The sequence below is a fragment of the Alligator sinensis genome, unplaced genomic scaffold (genome assembly GCF_000455745.1).
Source record: "Alligator sinensis unplaced genomic scaffold, ASM45574v1 scaffold264_1, whole genome shotgun sequence".
In the NCBI taxonomy this organism is placed as follows: domain Eukaryota; kingdom Metazoa; phylum Chordata; order Crocodylia; family Alligatoridae; genus Alligator; species Alligator sinensis.
In genome coordinates, this window is record NW_005841831.1 from 3,259,428 (window position 1) to 3,280,712 (window position 21,285).

The 21,285-nt window shown below is 45.7% G+C and overlaps 1 protein-coding gene across 1 annotated transcript in view; it reads left to right on the forward strand.

Moving 5' to 3' along the window:
- PAX2 (paired box 2) overlaps nt 1-21,285 on the forward strand; it is a gene marked incomplete at its 5' end in the record, with an annotated part of 60,389 nt that overhangs the window by 27,560 nt on the left and 11,544 nt on the right. The window contains 3 exons of the mRNA XM_025215257.1: nt 1,331-1,457; nt 15,878-16,087; nt 20,923-21,024. Coding sequence (XP_025071042.1) covers nt 1,331-1,457; nt 15,878-16,087; nt 20,923-21,024 — 439 coding nt within the window. The remainder of the gene's footprint in view (nt 1-1,330; nt 1,458-15,877; nt 16,088-20,922; nt 21,025-21,285) is intronic.

Genomic DNA, 21,285 nt, shown 5'->3' on the forward strand with positions numbered 1-21,285 from the left:
AGTCTTTTTAAACTGCCCCAAGCCATAAACCAACAAAGGAAGGGAAGGAGAGGCTGGCTGTGGACTCCCTTCATCCCAGAGTCCCTGGGTTTATTACAATGAATAACCTTTATTTACTTTCATTAGACTATTAAGCACCAGCACAGTCATTTTTCCCCCTGAAACTCTGAGCAGGGCCCATAAAGCAAATCCGAAGCCTAATTGAGTTCATTTTAATTTCTCTCCGATCACAGCGAATTAGTCTGGTGATAAATCAGGGGGCAGGCTCACCCCCAGTAGAAGGCCTAATTTGCAGCTAATTACAAAACTGATTTCTACAGGAAGATCAATACGAGAAGGAATTGGAAATGACTAGGCAATCGTGGCTGGCCAGGGACAGGAGGGGGCGGGGTGGAGTGGCAGCTTGTAAGGAGTTGCTGTGAGGGGGGAGGCTGAAGAAGTGGATGGAAAAAAACGGAGCAGAAAGAGCAGAAAATCAGTTTTAATTTAACGTAATATTAATCAGAGCAACTTTTCCTGCTGTTTTGTAGTCTTCCCGGTTCCTCCAGCTCCCGCGTCTGGTCCGGAGGCTGCTACAATAAAAAGGCAATTACCAGAGCCTTTCCGACAGGACCCCCTTTCAGATTCAATGGCTCTCCCCCTCCCACCCTTCTGTTAGCCATGTGGCTGCCCCCCTCCCCAATTTCATACCCCAATGCACAGAGTGGCAGAGGCGGGGGATGAGGCTCCTTTGTTTGTTTTTAAAGAGCCAGGAGAGAGGTGGTGGTTGGGGGTGGAGTGGGCTCAGGAGGGCAGAGGGAGCTCCCAGCAAACTGAACTCAGATACAATGGACACCCACCAACACAAGCCCCTTCCTACAGCAGAAATGCCCCAGTGTCCCTGTCAGATCCAGCACAGCCTTCTCCCCCTACTACTCCACCTGTCAAGGCAAACGCGTTAGTTATTCTCTTGCTTTTTCTCAACTAGAGAGGATGCCAGATCTGATAGCACAGCACCTTGAGTTTGCACATTCAAACTTCTCCCATCCTTGAGCAAGAGCACAGCCACATGGGGGACAGTGGGCCAGATTCTGTGCTCGTCTGCAGTAGACAAGCCATCCGCATTGCTGCTAGAGATGGGAAAGGAGATGCCGCTCACATGAGAAATGAAGGTCTCATCCTGGGAATTCCCTCTTGTCTTCCCTTTCTTCTTCATCTGTTTCATTTCCTCCTCCTCCTCCTCCCCCATCTGTGCAAGGCTTTGCATCTTTTCCCTTTCTCCCCCATCTGTACACCATTCCCTTTCTCTCAGCGCATCAATAGCAAGCTGTCTTTCTCCTCTCCTCCCTAGGGTAATGAGTACTCCCTCCCAGCTCTGACCCCTGGTCTTGATGAAGTCAAATCAAGTCTATCCACCTCTGCTAACCCAGACCTGGGGACCAACGTGTCAGGACCCCAGACGTACCCTGTGGTGACTGGTAAGCTGCCTACCTAAGCCTCTCATTTTATTTCCCTCATCATCACAAGCTTCTGCTTTTTTCTGCCAACGCAAGATACATTTCTGTGGCTAACATCAAAATAGACAGAGAGAGTCTGAGGGAGAGAAGGGAGAAAGCAAAGTCAAAATTCACAGCATTGGCAGCTGGGGGTACACACAGGTATGGGTAAGGGACAAGTGTATGCAGGTGTGGATCAGGTCTGGATGTTGATTGAGGACCATTTTTTCTCAGGAACAGTTCTGTCTAAGTGTGCATGAGGGCCAGATAAGTCTAAGTGTGGATGAGGAAGAGGTACTCAGGTGTAGGTCATATACAGATGTTGACTGAGGACAAGTGTGGCCAGGCGTGTCTTAGGTGTGTATCAGGTACAGTTTTCCATTACGGGCATATATGCCAAGGTGTAGGTCATCAACCGCTCTACCCAGATATAGACAAGGGATAGGTGTCCACAGCAACAGAATAGGAAGACAGAGCAGAGGGTCTGTTTTGTTGTGTCTGCAATTTCTCTTTTAGGTTTGGGAATAAGCTTCACCTTTGATTCACACCTGGACTCTGGGGGAAAATTATTTGGACTGTATTTGCACTTAACATTTAGAAGGGACATTTGCAAATCATTTTGTGCTTGCTGTTTTATGATAGCTAAACTCTCCCTGACTCAACCTACATGCCTTTCAAGAAATCTCTTCCTTTTAACAGCTATATTAAAAGAAGGTGTGAATGAAAGTCAGAGGGAGGGAATGAGGCCAAGTTCAAGACATCAAGGGTGTCAGGATGCTAGGGGATAAAAGGCATGTTCTGAGCCAACAGATCTGCTAAAATGATCGCATGGCCCGTTGCATCCACATATCCTGAATGGTACAGGAGTTGCTAGGCATAACATCCTCAAGCTGGAATTAGGCTCCATGGCCTGTATAAGTGCAAAGCAGTATAGAAATTGGAGTAACTCAAGACAAATGGTAGCAGGAGCAGTAGATCACTCATGAGCTGATCTCAGATAGTGCAGCAGGCAAGGCACTTGACCTCAAACCCTTCTGAAGCAAGATTTCTGTGTCTCATGATTGTGTGCAGCTTCCTGAGGTTAACACTAGGGAAGCCCCTCGTGGGGAAAAGGCCTGCTGCTGGAGAAATCTCCTGTGAACAAAGAATTTGAGATGCTAGGAAAGAAGAGATAGAAATGGAAGCAGTGGAAGATACTTGACTGAGCAAGGAATCGCAGAGGTGATAGAAGGGAGAAAGAAAGTCCATATCACTGGCCAGAATCTCAGCCAGTTGAATGGAGGCCCTTCCTGATCCCTCACAGGAGATGACCCACTGACCCGTGGGCCTTTGGATGCTCCCCGTGCAGCAGTGGCAAGGCACTGCTCTCCAGCCCACAGAGACAAGCTGCGGAGGTGATGCTACCAATCTAACGAGTTATTTTTATGGAGGTGCTCCTGTACAATGATTTGTTTGAGGAAAATCCCTTAAAATTAAGTGTCCTGCAGTCAGGGGGTCATTCCCAAGGGACCATGTGCCCCCTTCCCATCCTCTGTAGGGAGCATCCTACCAGCCTGGGGATGGTATCTGAGGATTTGAGTGCTACGGTTTTGCCTCTTACCTCTGTTCTAACACAATTCCAATCCCCTACACCCAAGTCATCCTAGACGTGGATGTCAAAGCTGCTCCATATAGACCAGTGAAATACACATAGGAAAAGCAGAGGGAGATAAACATCACCATACAGCAGGCTTGTGTCTCCTCCTGCCACATAATTGGTGACAGTCATAGGCACTAACCTAAAGGGTCAATGCGACTCATGGCTGAGGTAGGCATAGCCCCTAACCAGCTGTTACAGTTGATTTCAGCCCATGTAATTTAGATTCTGCTTTCCTCAAGCTGCTGCTGAGCAAAGAGACTTTGTAGGATACCATATGAAATAAATAGCAAACTGGAGCTTAAGTGGGATCTACCAGCATAGGGCAGACAGGTCTGAGTCCACACACATTCACAGAGCATCACAGGAAGGTGCAGAGCCTCACTCTGGGAGAGCCATGGACATATGTCTGTGAGGACCTAAGGTAACTTCTTGGTTTTGGTGATACCAGAGCTTGACCAGAGGTCCTTATAAAGCCAACCTGCCCTACCTCTTACATAAATTTTAGCCCGATAGAAAGGCAGATCATTTGAGGAAAAACTGTGCCTCTTCTTCATACTCAGCTAAGTTAAAAACATGCCTTGAAGCACGATCTAGCTTCAAAGCCTGGAACACAGGATCCGGGGAACATAGTATCTTTACATCCTTTGGGGGAGACCCCTGCAAAACAGCATCAGAGACAGAGAGAGAGGAAGGGCACCCTTATATCTCACTGGAGTACCACAATGGTCCAGAGGTAAGGGCAGAATGAGAGGACAGCCCCCACCTAGCTATTAGAGGTGAAAAAACAATGTCTGAGCTAATGTCCTAGCAGAAGGCATCCCCCCAGCCCCAGGCAGTTAGATTAGAGACAGAGCAACCCCATCCTTCCTTCATGGAAGGTAACTCCCCCCTAACTGGATGGCACTGAGGAAGGGGTCCTGAGACTCATAGATTTTAAGATCAGAAAGGACCTGCTCTGATAATCTAGTCTGTCCATTGTCTACAGCAGTGCTTCTCAAACTATCTGATGTGGCAGACCAGCAATTTTTTTTCCAGTGGGCCAGGGACCGGTGCCCGGTTCAGCCGGTGGCAGCACCTGCGTGTAACAGCGCTACACAAATGCGCGACCGGCTGTTTCTTTCTCTTTTCTCACCTTGCACGAAGTGACGTCACCTGGAGTGTTGGAACGTACGAACTGTGGCGCTATGACATATCAATGTTATGCTTCTGAAAATATATTTCTTTCTTTCCTGGCAACTCGCTGTGGACCGGCGAATATATTTCTTTCTTTCCTGGCAACTCACTGCAGATTGGCAGCGGTCCGCGGACCACCACTTTGAGAAGCACTGGTCTAGATGACTATTTAGTCTTTCCTCCTGCATGGGGTGGGTCATATTTAGTTTTCCAGTGAAACATCTTCAAGAGATTTCCTTCCCACAGGATGGAGCATTTTATCTCATTAGCACTAGGGGCTGGACATGCTGCACAAGCTTGGGGCATGGCCTTCTGGAAGTGGTTGGGGGAGAGGGACTTAACTCTAAAAGAAGTCTTGGGCTTCTGCAGAAAACTCCCTGCATCCTCCCCCTCTTCCCCCCCCTCCCTCCCCCCCATACTTCCTGGAATGGTCCCAGCTCAGCTTGGGAACATCCCCATCTGAATCATCTGGATCCAAGAGTGAGAAAAGTTCATTTCAGACCCAGCTTGACATTCCCAGGTGGCAACTTAGCACTAACATCTCAATCTGTATGCGACATTTCAATCAGGCGCAGAGTAACAAAAGCAGAACCATTAATGTTGGGAGCTGTTCGCCAGTGGTAATGATGGGGGAACTCAGAAACTGGAAATGAAAAGGGAAAAGTGAAAACAGAGAGAGGCAGAGGGGGGAGAGGTTTGGAGAATTATTCCTTTACACTTAGGACAGGATCCAATGTTTGGATTAATGGCGCCATTACCCAAGAAAGGGCTGCAGATAATGCTCATTCTTAAAATGTTTTTGCTGGCAATTAAACGGTTGCAGTTATTGATCTTCATTGATTTGATGTCCTCTGATTTGCATAATCTATTAAAGATGAATGATTCATGATGTGTTTGTTATAGGGATGGGCAGGGTTTTCAGGAAGGACTGTAAAGGTGGGGGACTGAGCACTGCTTCCTGACTGTTCATTGGCTGGGGCCGAGAGCAGGGGGCAGGAGCATGCAGGGTACATTCTAGAAGAGATACTGGAGCAGATCTGCACTGCCTGTGTGCTGTTCACGGCTTAGGTGCTCTGGACCCATAAAGGAGGCAGCTTGGTCCTGTGGATAGGGCTCTGGCCTAAAGCTTAGGTGACCTGAGTTTTGACTTTTTGTCATTGCCGTAGAATGACATCCAGACCCCATATGGGGTAGCCAGTGGGAGACCAGCCTGCTGGGACTAGTCATCTCAGTTCATGGAAAGGGTGACACCTCTAAACACCCATCATGCTGCACCCCCAGTCTGTAGAACATCCTCTATTGTTGTGTTTACAGCAACTTTTGGAGGGGGTGGTCAGGCAGGGGGGGGTGGGGGGAGGGACAGAACAGAAGACTTGCTCAAGGCAGAGAAAAGGGATGTGCTCTCTTTCTAAAGCTCAAGATCAATGTACGACATGGCATCTGGCTTGACTTTGCTTTGAATAGGTTGGTGATATTGTTCTTGTCTGTGAAATCTGAACAGGGTGGGACTTTTTCTCTGCGGGAGCCAAATATTCCAGCCGGCTGACTACAGGCTGCAGTGCTCACTCTTTGAGTCTCACCCACAGTGGTGGGTTTGCTTCAGCCATATCCTGATTCTTTGGATTAGATTGCACTGGGGCAGCAGGGAGAACCCAGAGAAGTTTGTGGTCCTTTGGTCATTGATGCTGCATAATGTAACTGGCAGCAAAGGTTAAGATCTCTAGCACCAAGGGATGAATATCCCATGGTATTCCAGGAACAGTTAGAGGCATGGCTCCAAAGGCTAGATCCTTGCCTACTGCTACCAGGAACTTGACAAGTCAAACAATGACTTGAGCACTTGTTCGACAGTTGATTTTCTTTCCTCACCGTTGGAACAGAGATTGTCTCACTACATTTATTTGCTATGGAGGGGTGGGTCATACTTAGTTTTCCAGTAAAACATCTTCAGGAGATTTCCTTCCCAAGCTGACCCCTGTGGGCTGAATGCACTCAGCTGTGTAGTGTGCTGCTACTGTTGCATGCAGCATGTACTGGGTGTGTGGAAAAGCCTTCCTGCCATAGTGCTAAGTGTCCATGAGATCAAATTTGGGATAAATCCCACACATTTGGTCTTTAGGCAACACATCTGGAGATCAACCACCTTTTGCAGAAACCAAGATCAAGCTTGGACACCTAAAGAATGGGCAGTCTTGTCAGTATCTGAGCACCTACCAAGAGACCTCATTTTCAGAAAACAGCAAGTGCTCAGCAGCTCTGAAACCTAGGCTGTTTATCTGACTGGGATTTTAGATGCCTGATTTTGGGCAACTCAAGTTGGGCAGCTTTCAAAGACTGTAAAGCCAGAGGGGACTGCTATGATAATCTAGAATCAGAGCTGCGCAACTGGTGCCTCGTGGGCTGCATGTGGCCCACAAATGGCCAAATTATGGCAGCAGTGGCATTAACTCCCTCTGTATAGTACGGGCCATAGAATTCCATGAAGTTATTATGCATCCAGTCCCTACCTTTGTTTGAATGAGAAATGTTGATTTTAGAATGAGATTTCTACTTTGATTAAAGATGTTAAGTCCCGGATCTATCACATCTCTTGGTCTTCTGAGCTGGAATTGCATAGAGTTTCCTGAATGCCTCTAGATATTTTGACAGCAGCCAAGAGCATGTGATTTGATATGTTGATAACGGGCAAACAAATAGCAACCGTAATGCTATAACACATGGTGTATAACTTGCTTTCCAGAAGTGCTCAGTTTTTGCAGTTTGCATTGACTTCCATTGAAATTTGGCCATATATGAGTCTGGTAAAAATGCTTAAATCAGAAGCAGCCAGAGTGAAGCTGTACAGAAAGTTTTATACTTGTTTGTGACAACCAGTGACAGTGCCATCCATGCCAAACAGTCATAGAGCAATACTGGGACTTCTAGATCAAGTACATCTTAACCAGATGTATACCCGCAGAGATGTTGGGACCATGAATGGAAGAAGAATCTGTCTCCTTCATTTTCTAATAGCCTGTCCAGCAGCTACAGCTCTGAAAACAGACAGGCCTGGAGGGGAGTGTGTATTTGTTGAGAAAATGGAAATTCTAAAAAACTCAGTAGTTTTTCTAATAGATCATCAGTGGCTTCCATATTCTTGGAAACTAATCTGTAGTTATAACTCCACAGATGAGCTGAGGGGACAGCTGGTAATGAAATATGCATCCTTTCAAAGAGAAGAAGATACTTACAAAAGCTCTTACTTTGACCAAAAACACATGGTAATATTCACCATGATATGAAGGAAATCTCTTCTTTGGGATTTGTGCATGTGAAAAAAGAATAGTGTATTGAGGTGGCTTTCAGTAGTAACTCAGTAGCCGGGTGGAGGTCCTTAAAACTCAATCAAATAGGGTAACCAATAGGATAGCTAAGGTCAGTCCTGAGGAAATAAAACATAACAGATGCTCACAAATGGCTTGCAAGCTTGCCTGAGAACATGCATCTTCGCAGGAGGATATATCTGAAGGTGGTCCCTTAAGGAACATTAGATTATAGGCATGATAAAGAAAAAAATCCCTAAATTGAGTCCTGGACAACTGCAGTATCAGCTAAATGAACCTTGACTGCAGCCACCTGCATCCCAGATTCAGTTGGAGATAAAGGATGAGCCAAGGTCCAAGAAAAGGGTTGAAATCTTCTTTAAACCCATTAACTGTTGACTGAAATGGACACTGCCATTGGTCTTCCTGCTAAAAGGTTTCTGAGGTTCTTCAGTGGTATGGTTAGCACATGTAAACAGGAACAGGTCACTCTTCAAATCATTGAGTTTTTTGCCTGTCAAGCAACCAAGTGTGTAGAAGCTGCTCCGTATGGAAAATCCATCTCTTCACAATACAGCCTGTCCTTAGGACCAGAGGACTAAACCACAGTGTTATCTACACAAGTACCAGTTACTGCACAATCAGCGTCTCGTGTAGACACGGCTTAAAGAATGTCAAATCACAGGATTTGGAGAAGTCATTGGCTAAGTACTGGGATACAGAGTTTGTTGAAGTGCTAAGCAAACTTTTTTCAGCTGTAACCTCTTCCAAAGGTGCAAACAGTTTATTTGCAAGTAATTCAGTTCAATAGCTAGTTCATTCAAAATTAAGAATTCTGGTGGGAGTTGGAAAAGCAGGAAAACATTTTCCTCTGCCAGTCAATGAAAAAACTAGATGTGAAAAAATGAGATTTACTAGCTCTAAAATCTTGAAGGCCCTGCTAACCAGAAACAATTAAGTCAACTTCCTTATTAAAATAATATTTCCTTTGTTTAATAAATTACTTTATTAAATCAGGTTCAAATGCAAAACATATTTAGAGAAACTTACATTTTTTCTTATATGCCCATCACAGTTAAGGTAGTTTTATTTCATTAATAAAAAGAAATGTAAAATGCTGGTTTTGTGCAAATTAATTGATTTCTAATTTCTATTCAAATAGAGTTTGACACAAATCGTGAATAAAAATGTAACTACACTCTAGTAAAAAAAGAAATGCATCATTCACCATTTTCTAACATAATAGCATGTAAAAATTAAGAATCCAAATCTGTTGGCCTGTATAACTACTTAATAGTAAGTGTAGATATAGTGTATTCTAAAACAGCAGTGTATAGCAAAAATAAATTTAAATAAAGGCAATATTTATTGAGGTTTTTTGGTGGTTACCAACTAATAAGAAACAAGCTTTAAGAAAATTGCTAAACAATACAAATGCAAAATAAGATTACAATTAATACTTTAAGCAAAGTTACTGATTTGCAGTTAAATATTAACTAAAATTAGAGATTTAAATCAATTGGTTTTAAATCCATCCACCCTACATGATGTGGTCACAGCTCCCCCTTCTTGCTTGGTTGCATGAGACTGAATGAGGTGACCTAATAGTTCTTCCATAATTAACTGTTATGAGGTAGGAATTTGCCTAACAACACAGCAAATCCTACAAACAGAGACAGGCACAGGCCACAAGGATTTTATAGAAAGCCATTATTGATGGACCTTTCAACAGCAGAATAACCCGTTCTGCATATCTCTGGAGACTTCAAAGCCTTGACTGAACAGTATATGGTAAATACCAAATCCACGGAGCTGGCACAAGTCCTACGGAGATCAGTTTTCACTGGGAACAATCTTGCTTCATCAGAATAATGGAGATGCCCTCTGTGAGGACAGACTGCAATATGAAAAATGTGATCAAGCAGTCAAGTACACAGAACCAGTGCAGAGGAAAGGAGAAGGGATAACTGCATGGACAGAGAAAATGCAAAGCTATGCCTTTCAGAGATACTTGTTTAGTTTTCTTAAGATCCAAGATTTAGTGGAAAGGAAAACAAGAATAGATCTCAGGGCATCTCCAATTTGAGCAAGGGCATCCCACCACAGGGAAAGGTATTATCTCTCTACCTCATCAGAAGCAGTGGGAAGGCAAAAGGAATTATTATCCTATTCAGTGACTTCCAGGACCAAATGGCCTACAGTGATGGATGGCCACGCAGCATACGCAGCTCTTTGAAGTGGATAGAAATAGCAGGGAAAGGGAAAGAACCGAGATGAGCTGATTCCATGCTTTCAGTGAAGATACATTGGGAATAATTTTGAAGATGGAGACAAAGATGCTGAAGAGAAAGAATGTCATTCATGAAGTGAATACTTGGAAGGGCTTGAAATGCAGATGGCAGTGAAGAACCTTGAAATGGTTGGGTATGCAAGAAATAACGTCTTCCTTCAATTACTTTTAAGGAGCTAGCAAAGATAAGAAATTGACATCCATAGATCTGACTGGTCTTGGCACGGACACTGTGATTAGCAACACAGCAAACTTGCCCTGCAGAATGGCCTTACCTAAAGGCAGAAGGTAGGGTAGATTTGTACCTTATAGACTAACTACATCAGAAATGCATAGCATAAGTTTTCTTAAACAGTAGGATTACTTCATCTGATGATGGTCTATAAGGTGCAAATCTAGTCTCTCTTCTACCTGACTTCAAACTAACTATCTCTGTCTTACCTAAAGAGACATCTTTTAGAGAAGAGGATTATGTTGTTTCCATGCCAGTTCAGTCCTCAGCTCTTCTAATGGGACTGAACAAAGGATCCATTAAATGTTATGTGTGGTGGTGATTTCTGTGACATGGACACTTCTCCATTAAGAACTGAATGAACTAAGGCCAACAAATGTATTTTACATTTGAATCAAGCACTACTAGTCATCAGATGTCAGTAACTTTTGATCTTTCTTGAAGTGGATCGTAGTCAGGCAAGCCATCTTCCAGTAGAGTTGAAGTTGCCTCTTGAAGCCTCTCAGAGAGCTGGAGCATGCATGGAAATCTTTGGCCTTTCCTTGTCAGTGTAGAAATGGTGAAGGGCTATCCAGGAAGATTCATTCTACCTTCCTATCAATTAAAAAATATCTCCATGTAAAGCCTCTGGAGTGGCCACTCAAGACACTGGTATGTGTCCTGCTCTGACCACATTTCCCAGGTATGAAATGTGGTATGAAAGCATCTTCATTCAGTGGTCACATTCAGGCCTCAATCTATCAGAGTATTTATACAAGCATTTCACTTGACTCACACAAGTGATCTCATATAACCATTACATCCCAAGGAATGGGGAAAATCAAATGGAAGAGCATGACAGCCTGCACTGGACTAATGAGTCTGCTGAATTTACCTGGTCCATCAGTGTTTTTCCAGGGTTTAAAGTGCATCCTTCTGCAATAGTTGCATCTGTGAATAAATGATCTTAGAGCAATGTAGAGGCGACTTCCCATGGGTTACTCAGGTAATTAAAGTTAAGCATGCTCTGACAGGATGCAGGGAGTCAGGTTTGACCCTTGATCCCCTGGAAGTTTCATGTTTTACTAGATCTGAGGAATACAGAGCCGCAATTTTCTCCACCAAGGAAGGAGGTGTCAATTTATTTAAAGGGCTGCTGCCAAATAGTTTAGTTCTCCCCACAAAACAGTTTGGGTAAAATACTGTGTTAAAAAGGAATGGGTAAGGGGATTATGAAACCTGCTATAAATTTCAATTAGTTCATGACATCTTTGACTTCAAAGGAAAAAAGCAATTTCCATTGTTTCTTGAAACAGATATTTCAACAATTCCTTAAATTTTGGGAAGCCAAAGAACAGTACTGAGCTAGAGCATTGGAAATGGAGAATGGATCTGAGCAGAACCTTAAACTAACGCTGATTGGCCAGATATAGTCAAGTCCGTGCATGGAACAAAGAACAAGCAAGAGCAATAACATTGAAAAGCAGATTAAAGGCTATAAATTCTTTCTGTTGTTATAGCCAGGAGTGAGTTAGTAAAACAGGGAGAGAAGAAGCGATTTTTTTTAATTGAGTTGATTTGTATCTTGACTGTGACTTTCATAACCATCTTGCAAAAGAGAAAGTTGAAACAAAGCTTAGCTCCTCCAACAGACACATCACGACAGACAGCAGCAGTGAAATACAGTGTGCCATGCCATTTTGCTCTTGTACACACAACTCATAAGATTTCTGGGGTCAGATCCTCACCTGACTCCACTGATTTGGCAGAACTTCAAGTTACGCCAGCTTAGGTTTGAATCCTATATTGTTTTGTTCTGTACAGTCATTTCTAAGGGAGTGAGAGTTAGCATGAAGATGGAGTCAGTAGAGAGGATTACAGCATCAGCAGATGACTCCAGAGTCCTGGGTTTGGGTCTTGCTTTGTCACAGACTTCCTGGACAACTCCAGGTGAGTTACTTAGCCGCTGTCTGCCTCCATTCCTATCTGCAAAACAAGGATAACAGGACTGCCTTACCTTCCAGATAATGCATTTAAGACTGTGAGGCACTGGAGACTAAGTAGCTGAGACAGATTCTGGGCAAAGGCGAGGGACTGAGCCACGTTGCCAAGACTGTGTACAGGACTGCATTCAGTAGGCAGGCACAATGGGAATGTGCCATCCAGAAATTCCCTTCTTTGTTTACTGTGAAGAAAAGAAACCCTGAATGCAGCTCTCTTGAACTCCAGGAAACCAGCAACGATAAACAAGCAGCTTATCTCTCCTGCAAACCCCCCATCGCCAGCAGAGAGGGCAATAAAAGGCAAGATGAGTCTCCGTAGGAACCCAAAGCTGTGAATCTTCCTCTCGCTCTGTCTGGCCAAAATCCCTTCATTCACTGGGGGAATTTAGGCCAGAGATCACCAATTCCATCTCCCCGCCAGAGTAACAGAGAGGAGGGTTAGAAAGGAAGAGAAACAGCCATAACTCAGAGAGTGCAGAGGGAGAGCACAGAGCAGAAACAGGGGAAGATGTTTAGCTGTGCCCTGGGCTGCAGCTACATCCCTGCCTTGCTGGTCCTCAAAACTTTCCCTCATGTGATTCTGGGTGGTATCTCCTGTTGCCTGTGGGTGTCCTTTGGAAACAGGAAGGAAGGAGCCTGGAATAGAAAAAGGAGAAGGTCTCCACTTGGGAAAAGTCACAGCCCCATTAAATTTCAGATTCAATTCCTGGGTGATTTCCATAGCAATAAGACATCAACAAATACTTCAGGGTTTCTCTAAAACAAGCTTTCCAAGAGAACGAGACAAGCCAGAGCGTCACAGCTCCACAGCAGTTTGGACTGATACCTCTGTTACGACAGGGTTTGGGGGGCCAGTAGAGAGGGGCCTGTCCTCCTTAGATAATGTGCTGACCTCAACGTATAAGGATGCTGGAGGAGGGAGACAGATAGATTTATATCTTGTCTGAACTGAGAATCCACTACTTGGGCAGCTTCACAGGTGGTAGTAATGGTGTGATGTACTCAGAATTCAGGGGCCTCTACTCAGAGCAGAGTCAGACACCACGTTCCTGATGAATATTTTTAAGTGCTATTCTCAAGTGGAGCTGTGCTGGAGCTGAATTTTGTCTGTGCAGTTTCTTGGTATAGACACAGCAATAGAGAGAAAGATACAGAGGAGAAAGAATGTGATAGAGACGCACACAAACCCATCCACTGACTAAGAGGTGCTGCCTCCGGAAGGTGTGAAGAATTTTTCTTTATAAGCCCTGATGTGTTCAAGAGTGGGCTAGGCTCATCTCCACTGCGAGTCTGACAGGGGCTTTAACAGCCTCAAAACACTGGGACAAATAGATTCTGGTCCCTTAACCCTTCTCAGCTTTGCAAGGCAAGGCCTGGCACTGTTGTTCCCGTAGCAAGGGCTTTAGTCAGTCTTTCAGGCTGAAATCCTCTCTGTGGTGGCTGGGCAGAGAGGAAATCCAGGGGCTGGATCAGATTGGCCTAATACTAGAGCAGCTTAAGCAGTCTGTTTTACCAGAGATTATGGTTTCACTTACACAGAGCGCCTGAAAAATGCTGTGGTTTAAGAAGGGATTAGAGCTGAAAATTCAATGCTTTAAAAGAGAAATAAAGCAGGGGAGGGACTGGGAAACCCAGTGTGCCCGAGGGCTGTGCAAACAGGATTAACCTCTGCCCACGCCACCCCTCACTCCTGCCCACCCACGATTCCCTCTGTCCATGCTCCTCTCTGCCCCCGCTTCCTGTGTGCCCCCAGGCCCCCCCCACCCCGGTAACTGCCCTGTGGTGCATTAGGCAGGTAGAATATGGAAACCTGAATATGAGACAAGCCTGTCCCACAGTAGTGAAAGTACCCTGGCTTGGAAATGCAGCTTCTGCCCAGTTATGTGCGATCCCACTGAGGTGAGGAGCACTGCCCCACCTCAATACCACAGAAATTCAGGACAGCGTGTAGTCTATGAAATGCAGACAGCTCTGTAATGCTGCACATGCTGTTTCTGTGGTATTGGCAGTCAGGAGGGTGGAGGACTCCAGGACTCTCATGCAGGTCTGTGCACCTGCCCATCTGGCCAACAGCAAGGTGGCAGTGTATTCTTCTAGCGTGACAGCAGCAGAGCCAGGAGAAAAGTATTTTGGCTGCATCACTGAGTCCTTGGGGATTCTCTCCTGCACAGAACCAATAAAGCTGACCATCCCACCCAGGGACTGGGACCAGCCTACAGCATCTCACCGCAGTATACTGCAGAAATGGGGTCATGGGATAAAGATTACACTGGTGATTCCAAGTGACTGTACACCTTCCCCTCTGTTCCTTTCTCTCCAGAGTAATTCCTTTACCAAGCAGAGCCATCAAGCTCACCAGAGACATAATCAGAGACTCAGCTGTGGTGGTGTTGGGTGGCAGAAGGGTAGACAACTACCAGGTTATATGCAGGGCATGATGTGACACAAGTACCAACTGGCCACATTTGACATTTTGCAGTTGAAAATGCTATTAGTGCAGGTCCTTGGCACAGGAATCTTTGGTGGCCATCAAGTCCTAGATCCTTCTTAGGAGAACATAGACAACCAAGGCAGCAACCTTTAGGAAGCAAATGTATGAGTGGCAGACGTGCTCTGTAAGATGTCCTTACGGAGTGCTCACAATAAGCAGACCTCAAGGATAGAAGCCCTCCGTTACTCCACCACACAGGCAGACATTATCATCATCTAGCCTCAGTGGAAGCACTTGTAAATGATGAGGCCAGTCCTAAAAGACCTTCTTGTATATCACAGTCCTCTCTCATACAAACCAGGGTTGCCCAAGCTGACCCATCTTGTCAACACCTGCCACCCTGCTCCTAAGTTATACAAGCGTAGATGGTTTGCCATGCTGGATCTGAATTGGGTCTGATCACATCATCCAGCCTCCAATATTGCCAGCACAGACAACTGTGGGTGTATCATTATGCTCATATTTTAGGTCATTGAACTACGTGCGTCCTTGATGTAGACACCTCAGCAGTGGACCCAGAAAACTACAGCCTTGAAGCCTCATCTACAACTCTTGGGCATGTACGGTTGGAAAAAACAGAGGCTAAGATAGTGAAAATGAAGCCTTCTGGGTTCATAGGTTTTTGCCACTTTCTCTTCTTCTCCCCAAGCCAAGCTCCTTGGGAACTTGGTGCTGCCTGGGTATTCTCTGAGAGCTCTGATGGGCCGTGTGGCCTGGCTCTCTTGGGCTGTGCACTGAGACATCCTGCTCAGATGCTGCTTTATAGATGTGACCCATATTGCTCTCCCAGAAACTCTAGCTCATGTTTGAAATGACCAGAGTGGTGATTCCTCCAGGGGAAATGAGTTCACTGCCACAGTCCCATGCATCCAACTGAGTGAGATGATGAAGGAGCAGGAAGAAGAGCACAACAGCTGCAGAGCAACCTTCTCCCACCCCTGCCCACTGCGCTGCTTCCTGCCAGGCACCTGCCTCTCCCGCATGCCTCCTTTCTCAGCCCTCTCCCTCCTCCTCCCTTTTCCTCTCACACTTGCTGTGCTGCTCCCTCACCCCAGCAGAGGCATCACTACAATCAGTGGCTGGCCCATAGTATGTTTGCTGCTGCTGTCTTGGCCACAGCTCCTTTTAACTGCTCCGGACTTTTTTATTTTTTTTCATTTTTAAATTAATTTCCCTGTAGATTTTAACCACTCCATTTTCATTCATCCATTTTGTTCTCCCCCTCCCCCCACCCTCCTCTTTTCTCCCCCTGTTCCCTTTGTCTGTCTGTGTCCGCCCCTGACCCTACCACAGAAAACCTCTCCTCTCCCCTCAGTATAAAGCAAGAGCCTCATGGAGCCTCTCTCGCCCCTTTCACCCCCACCATGCTGGCTGGCCCGGGGCAGGCTGACCTTCAGCCCTTCCACATGACCCTTTCAGATGATGCATCCACGCCTTGCTACAGTGCCTTCCTTCATCATGGCTCCCCCTTTGGGCAGTCTACCACCCAACCTCTGATAGCAGGTAACCAGCTTTGCTCACAGGGGATTCTGCAGTTGAGGGGCTTGGTAATGTTTGACAGGACTGGAAGACTTGTAAACACTGCAGGCTCTTTACGTACGAGTCAGGGAGGTGAACTGGAGCTCAAAGAGCAAGTCCAAAAGCCAGTGCTGTTCTCAGAGCTCTGTACTGGACACAGTTTTCAATCTGGGGCTGTCTACAGGTTTCAGGACTCCAAGCTACCTTTTTGTCTATAGTGATAAATCAGAAGAGGGGCTTCAACTACATGGGCGTGCCTAAGTTAATGCACATTAAGGCTGCATGTCTACACATGCATGCCCTTAATGTGCATTAAAAATTATGAATTTAGGCTATTCATGATGCAGGTATCAGATTTAGGTGCGAATAGTTAAAGCACATTAATGAATGTATAGACACATTAAAAAACATTAACGCTATATGTGCCGACTGACCTGGGGCTAACTTTAGTCCCAAGTCAGTCTACATACAGCATTAATGTGATTTAATGCCTGTAAGTGTAGACACCTGCCTAAACCTGCTTAATACGCATTAAACTAACGCACATTAAATTTAGGCATGCTTAAATGCACATGTAGGCATGCCCCATGGGACTAGGATCTTAGGGGTTGAAGAGTCCCAGTTAGAAGGGTATGGGTCTCAGTATGGAGCCACTGGTATAGTGGTATCCTGTGTTAAACATTAAAGGTGATAGGAATTATAGCTACACTACCATATTGGTATATGAACTGTGGTAGATTAGGATTTATTGGGGCCCTGGGCAAAGAAAACTGGAGGCCCCTACCAGGGAAGGGAAGGTTCCCTCTGTGCCTACCAGGGGCTGCAGCTGGGCCTACCCAGCCTCCTCGGCTTGTCCAGGATGGGTCAGGGGGAGAGGGGGCAGGAAGCACTGAGGAGTTAAAGGCTGCCCCAGCCCCTCCACCCAGCAGGTGTCCTGCAGCCAGAGCTGTGGTCCCCCAGCACCATTGCACAGGCTGGGCCAAGGCCAGCTTGGGCGAGCACAAGCTCAGCCCTTGGTGATCAGCCCACCCTTCTGCTGACCCAGGTGGCGCACAGCTGTCCTGTCCTGTCCCAGAGGCACTGGTACTGGTGGCTGCCCACAGCAGATGGCCTTGGGAAGCTGCCACCACGTGCATGGAGCCCCATGAACATCCCTAGCCCCTGGCCCTGGCCCAGCTGGAGGGTTGAAGGTGTGCACTGCCCACCCCAGATGCCCACAGCCAGGGTGCCTGCCAGGGCTGTGCTGCCCCTGGCACTGCAGGGGGCCCCTGGGCCTATGCGTTAATCTGCTCCTGTATGTGAACTACCTAGGTTACGTCTAGCTCGGATACAACTACATGAGGTGCTATTACAGCAGTGACTGCAGTGCAAAGCTGCCAATGGAAAGGCTGGAGTTAATATGAAGAAGGGCATTGGGAGACCTGAATGGGAAGACATATAGATAGACTGGAGGAAATAAAATTCTGCAGTTTAGAGAAGAGAAGCCTGAGGGAGACAGAAAAATATAAATGAAGAAAGAATGCTATTCCCAGTCTCAGAAGGTAGTAGGACAAGGAGCAGCACCCTGAGGCAAACAAAGGAAAAGTCTGTGAGACACAGAGAAATTCCCACATGCAGAGTAATTGAGGTACCAGTTCTGGATAGGTTCAAGGGTAGGTGAGATGAAACAGTAGTAGTTACACCCTGCACAGAAAGAGCAAGTCAGGCTGGATGATCAATAAGGATGTTGTGGCCCTGCCAATCAGGAATGTTTTTGATGTCCTTTTCAGAGCAGGGAAAAGCTCCATGTTTGGCAGGTGCCAAGTACATGCAAATTAATAATACCTCTACTTGTGCCTATATTATTATTATTGTTTCCCCTCACCCAAACTTCTCCCTTTTCACTTGGCCATTAGCTGGGTTTGCATTGTTAAGATATTCATTGGATTCTCTGAAGATCTCCCTGTAAGACAGCAGAGAACAAAACAGCACTGAGAGCTCTTTTGCTTATTCAGTCCTCTTAGACCAAGCCTTAGTATGTCCTCTTGGTGCCCCTGAACTCCATGCATTTCCCAGCCCAAGAAGGATCCTGCTGGAGTCTTTGCAGCAGTGCCGTTCTGTAGGGCAGGCAGATGCACATCTGAGAAACAACCCATTGTCAACTCAGTGCCACAGTTCTGAGGTGCCTACTGCCTTCAGGTCACAGAATCATTTATGAGAGAAGCTGCTGGTATCCTGCTTCCCATCTTACAGAACTTCATTCAAGACGGTGATTGTATTTATCACTCAAGAAGCTCCTAGGATAGGGAGCCTGGCCTGGGAATGGAGGATTGCTAGAGTGCTAGTTTTGCCTTACCCCATGAACTCAGGCAGGTGATAAGCCTTTCACCCCACCAACATTGTGTGTCTAGTGGCATTTTCATTGAAGCACTGCAAAACCCTGGCTTTGGGTGCTCGCCTCTTGCTCATTTGAGTCATACCTTTGATGTCAGTAAGTTCTTACCACCAAACCAGCAGGGCCACTGAATTTCTGAAAGGCCACCAGCACCCCATCTAAAGATGGGGGTAATTGAAGCCTTTGTGATCTCAAAATGTCACAGGTTTCACCAACCTATAACTGCAAGAAACATTGGCAATTGCATGACAGGACTGACCTGCACAAAGGAGACTTGTCACCTCCTTTTTCAAGGTTGGGGTTTTCAGCAGGGGCTTCGGGAATGAAGTGCCTATCTCCTCCTGGATCCCCTACATCTGAGCATGGGTGTGCTCACCTGGGAAAATGTGAGAAGGGCACGTGCTTATGAAACTGGATCTGAGTGTGCATGTGCACATGGCCAAGCAGGAACATGGATGTGTATCTGTACTTCACACAGAATTTCAGTACAGGCATGTCAAGCCTGTGCTCTTTTTCCATGTTTCAGTGACATTTGCATCAATTTGCGATCTGCCATAATGTCTTAGACTGCTCAGTCTGGGAAAGCCCAGTGAGTGCAAAGTCTGAGTGCTCCCTTGTGCACACTGTTCTCTCCATAAGGAAAGGTTGTGAGAAGGTAAAAATGATGTGACAGTAGTTAGTCCCAATGCTTAATGCATGACAAGAAACACTTATATATTAGGTGATGTGGGGGAGGCTAAGGATCTGAATAGAACAGAATATAATAGAGAAGCCATCAATGCCTCCAAAGCTTCAATATTAGAAAATGGTCAGAGGGCAGTAGGACCAGCAGGCTAGTTCCTACTATCTAAGGTGAAGTGGAAGAGGAAGTTCAAGAATGGTTGGGGAATGTTCAAAGGGAGAGCTCAAGGACTTGCATTTCTTCTTATGTTAATCAAACCAGTCCACCAATCCTTAGTCAAAACCTAAAAGCAATGGCACTAGTTCAACTCTGTGAGGTTTCCTCAGCTGGGAATTCACATTCATTCCCCACATTGATTCAGTTCGTGCTCTGCTCAGTGAATGCCATTCATCTCTGGTGCCTATGCCAGGCTTATTTCAGGGCTCAGGTCACCAGTTTTACTACTGTCACAGTCGAGCTGAAACAATGGGTCTGATTCTCCTTCCATTTACATGCAGCAGTACAGTACACTGTTAGTTAAACTGGTGTTACAGTCCTGGCTTACCCAGCTGCAGATAAAGGAGAATGAGGACCCAGATCTCCAAACAGAATAGATTTAACAAAGCTACCACAAATGGCAAACTTAAGGGTGAGCTACTGCTCCCTTTGGCTGAAGGGCCCTGGCTGACTAGCACAGCCCGAGATCTCAGTAGACAGATTAGGAGGTTGAGCTGTAAATCTCTCAGCAGCTGTGGGGAAAAGATTATCTTAATTTATTTAGACTTTTTCTTTTTCTTTTTCTGGTTTTGGCTTGAAACTCCCAGCAGCTTCAGAGATGATTTTAGTTCATTTAAATGCAATAAGCACTAACAGCAAAATGCCCTTGTGGCTGGCCCATTTTCAGGCTAACCAGTCCAAATGAGGAAATGCCTCTGGCATCAAGCAAGGCATTTACAGCTGCACTTCTGAAGAGGTAAAAAAATAAACCCCTGTCATGTTCTGCCATTCCAGCTCACACACCGCCCTGTCCCATGCAGGGAGGAGTTACCCTGACTTTGGGACAGGTAGAAAACAAACATTTGTGACAAAAAATAAAGAGGGGATCAAATTAAAATCTGAGCTTCTATTATTTTAAACATTAGAACAGTACTCAGTGTGATTCCAACTGAGACTGGGGCCTCATTATGTATGCTAAGCACTATGCAGTTGTAGAAGAAGACCGTCCCTATTCCAAAACGTTTACAATGTACGCAAAGGCACAGGGAGGTGAAGTAACGTGCCCTCAGATGCCCTCACAGGCCAGTGGCAGACCTGGGAAGAAAACCCTGGTCTCCTAGTCCTGATCCAGTGCTAACAGACCCTGGACCATGTTTCTTTCTGAACAATCAGAATCCATCACACTTTTGAAACAGCCACCACATATAGGGACTCAACATTTCTTCTGATGAACGTGATATACTTTCCTATGCAATTAGATGCACTTTGAGTAGTTTAAAATAGATCCAGGCTTCTTAACTGGGCCCAGTCTACACAGTGAGAGACAATGAATTCCTCTGAACATCATGGAGGCTTGCTTTTTACTCCTCATCCCTACAAAACTGAATCAAAAGTGTCTAGTGTCAAATAGGCCATCAGCTGTACAAGACAAAGACACAGATTGCTTATGCAGCAGGTTCTTTCTTACATGATGTTGAAAAGGAAGCTGACAACAGCTCAGCACAGGAGTGTGGTTCAAATCCCCCTTCCCCCACTTTATCTTCTGTCTCCTTTTCCTTCTCCTTCTAGGTCGTGATATGGCAAGTACCACCTTACCTGGTTACCCACCCCACGTTCCTCCCACTGGACAAGGCAGCTACCCAACCTCAACTCTCGCAGGAATGGTACCTGGTAAGTCAATGCTGAAACCATCTGCAGTTTTGCTTAGCCAGTGTCCAGGCTTTGATAACTCTGTTCAGGCTGTTGAATAGCTTATTTAATTTTGAAAAGCCTACATAGTGGCATCTCTGGCTCCGCTGCTGTTAAAGTCCTTTCTACCTGTAAAGAAAATGATGGCCTAGAATTCAGGATAACTTTCTATGCACAGCTCACAGCCTAATGTAATTCATTCCTCCAGTAACCAATTCACCACAGCTAAGAGCAACCAACTAT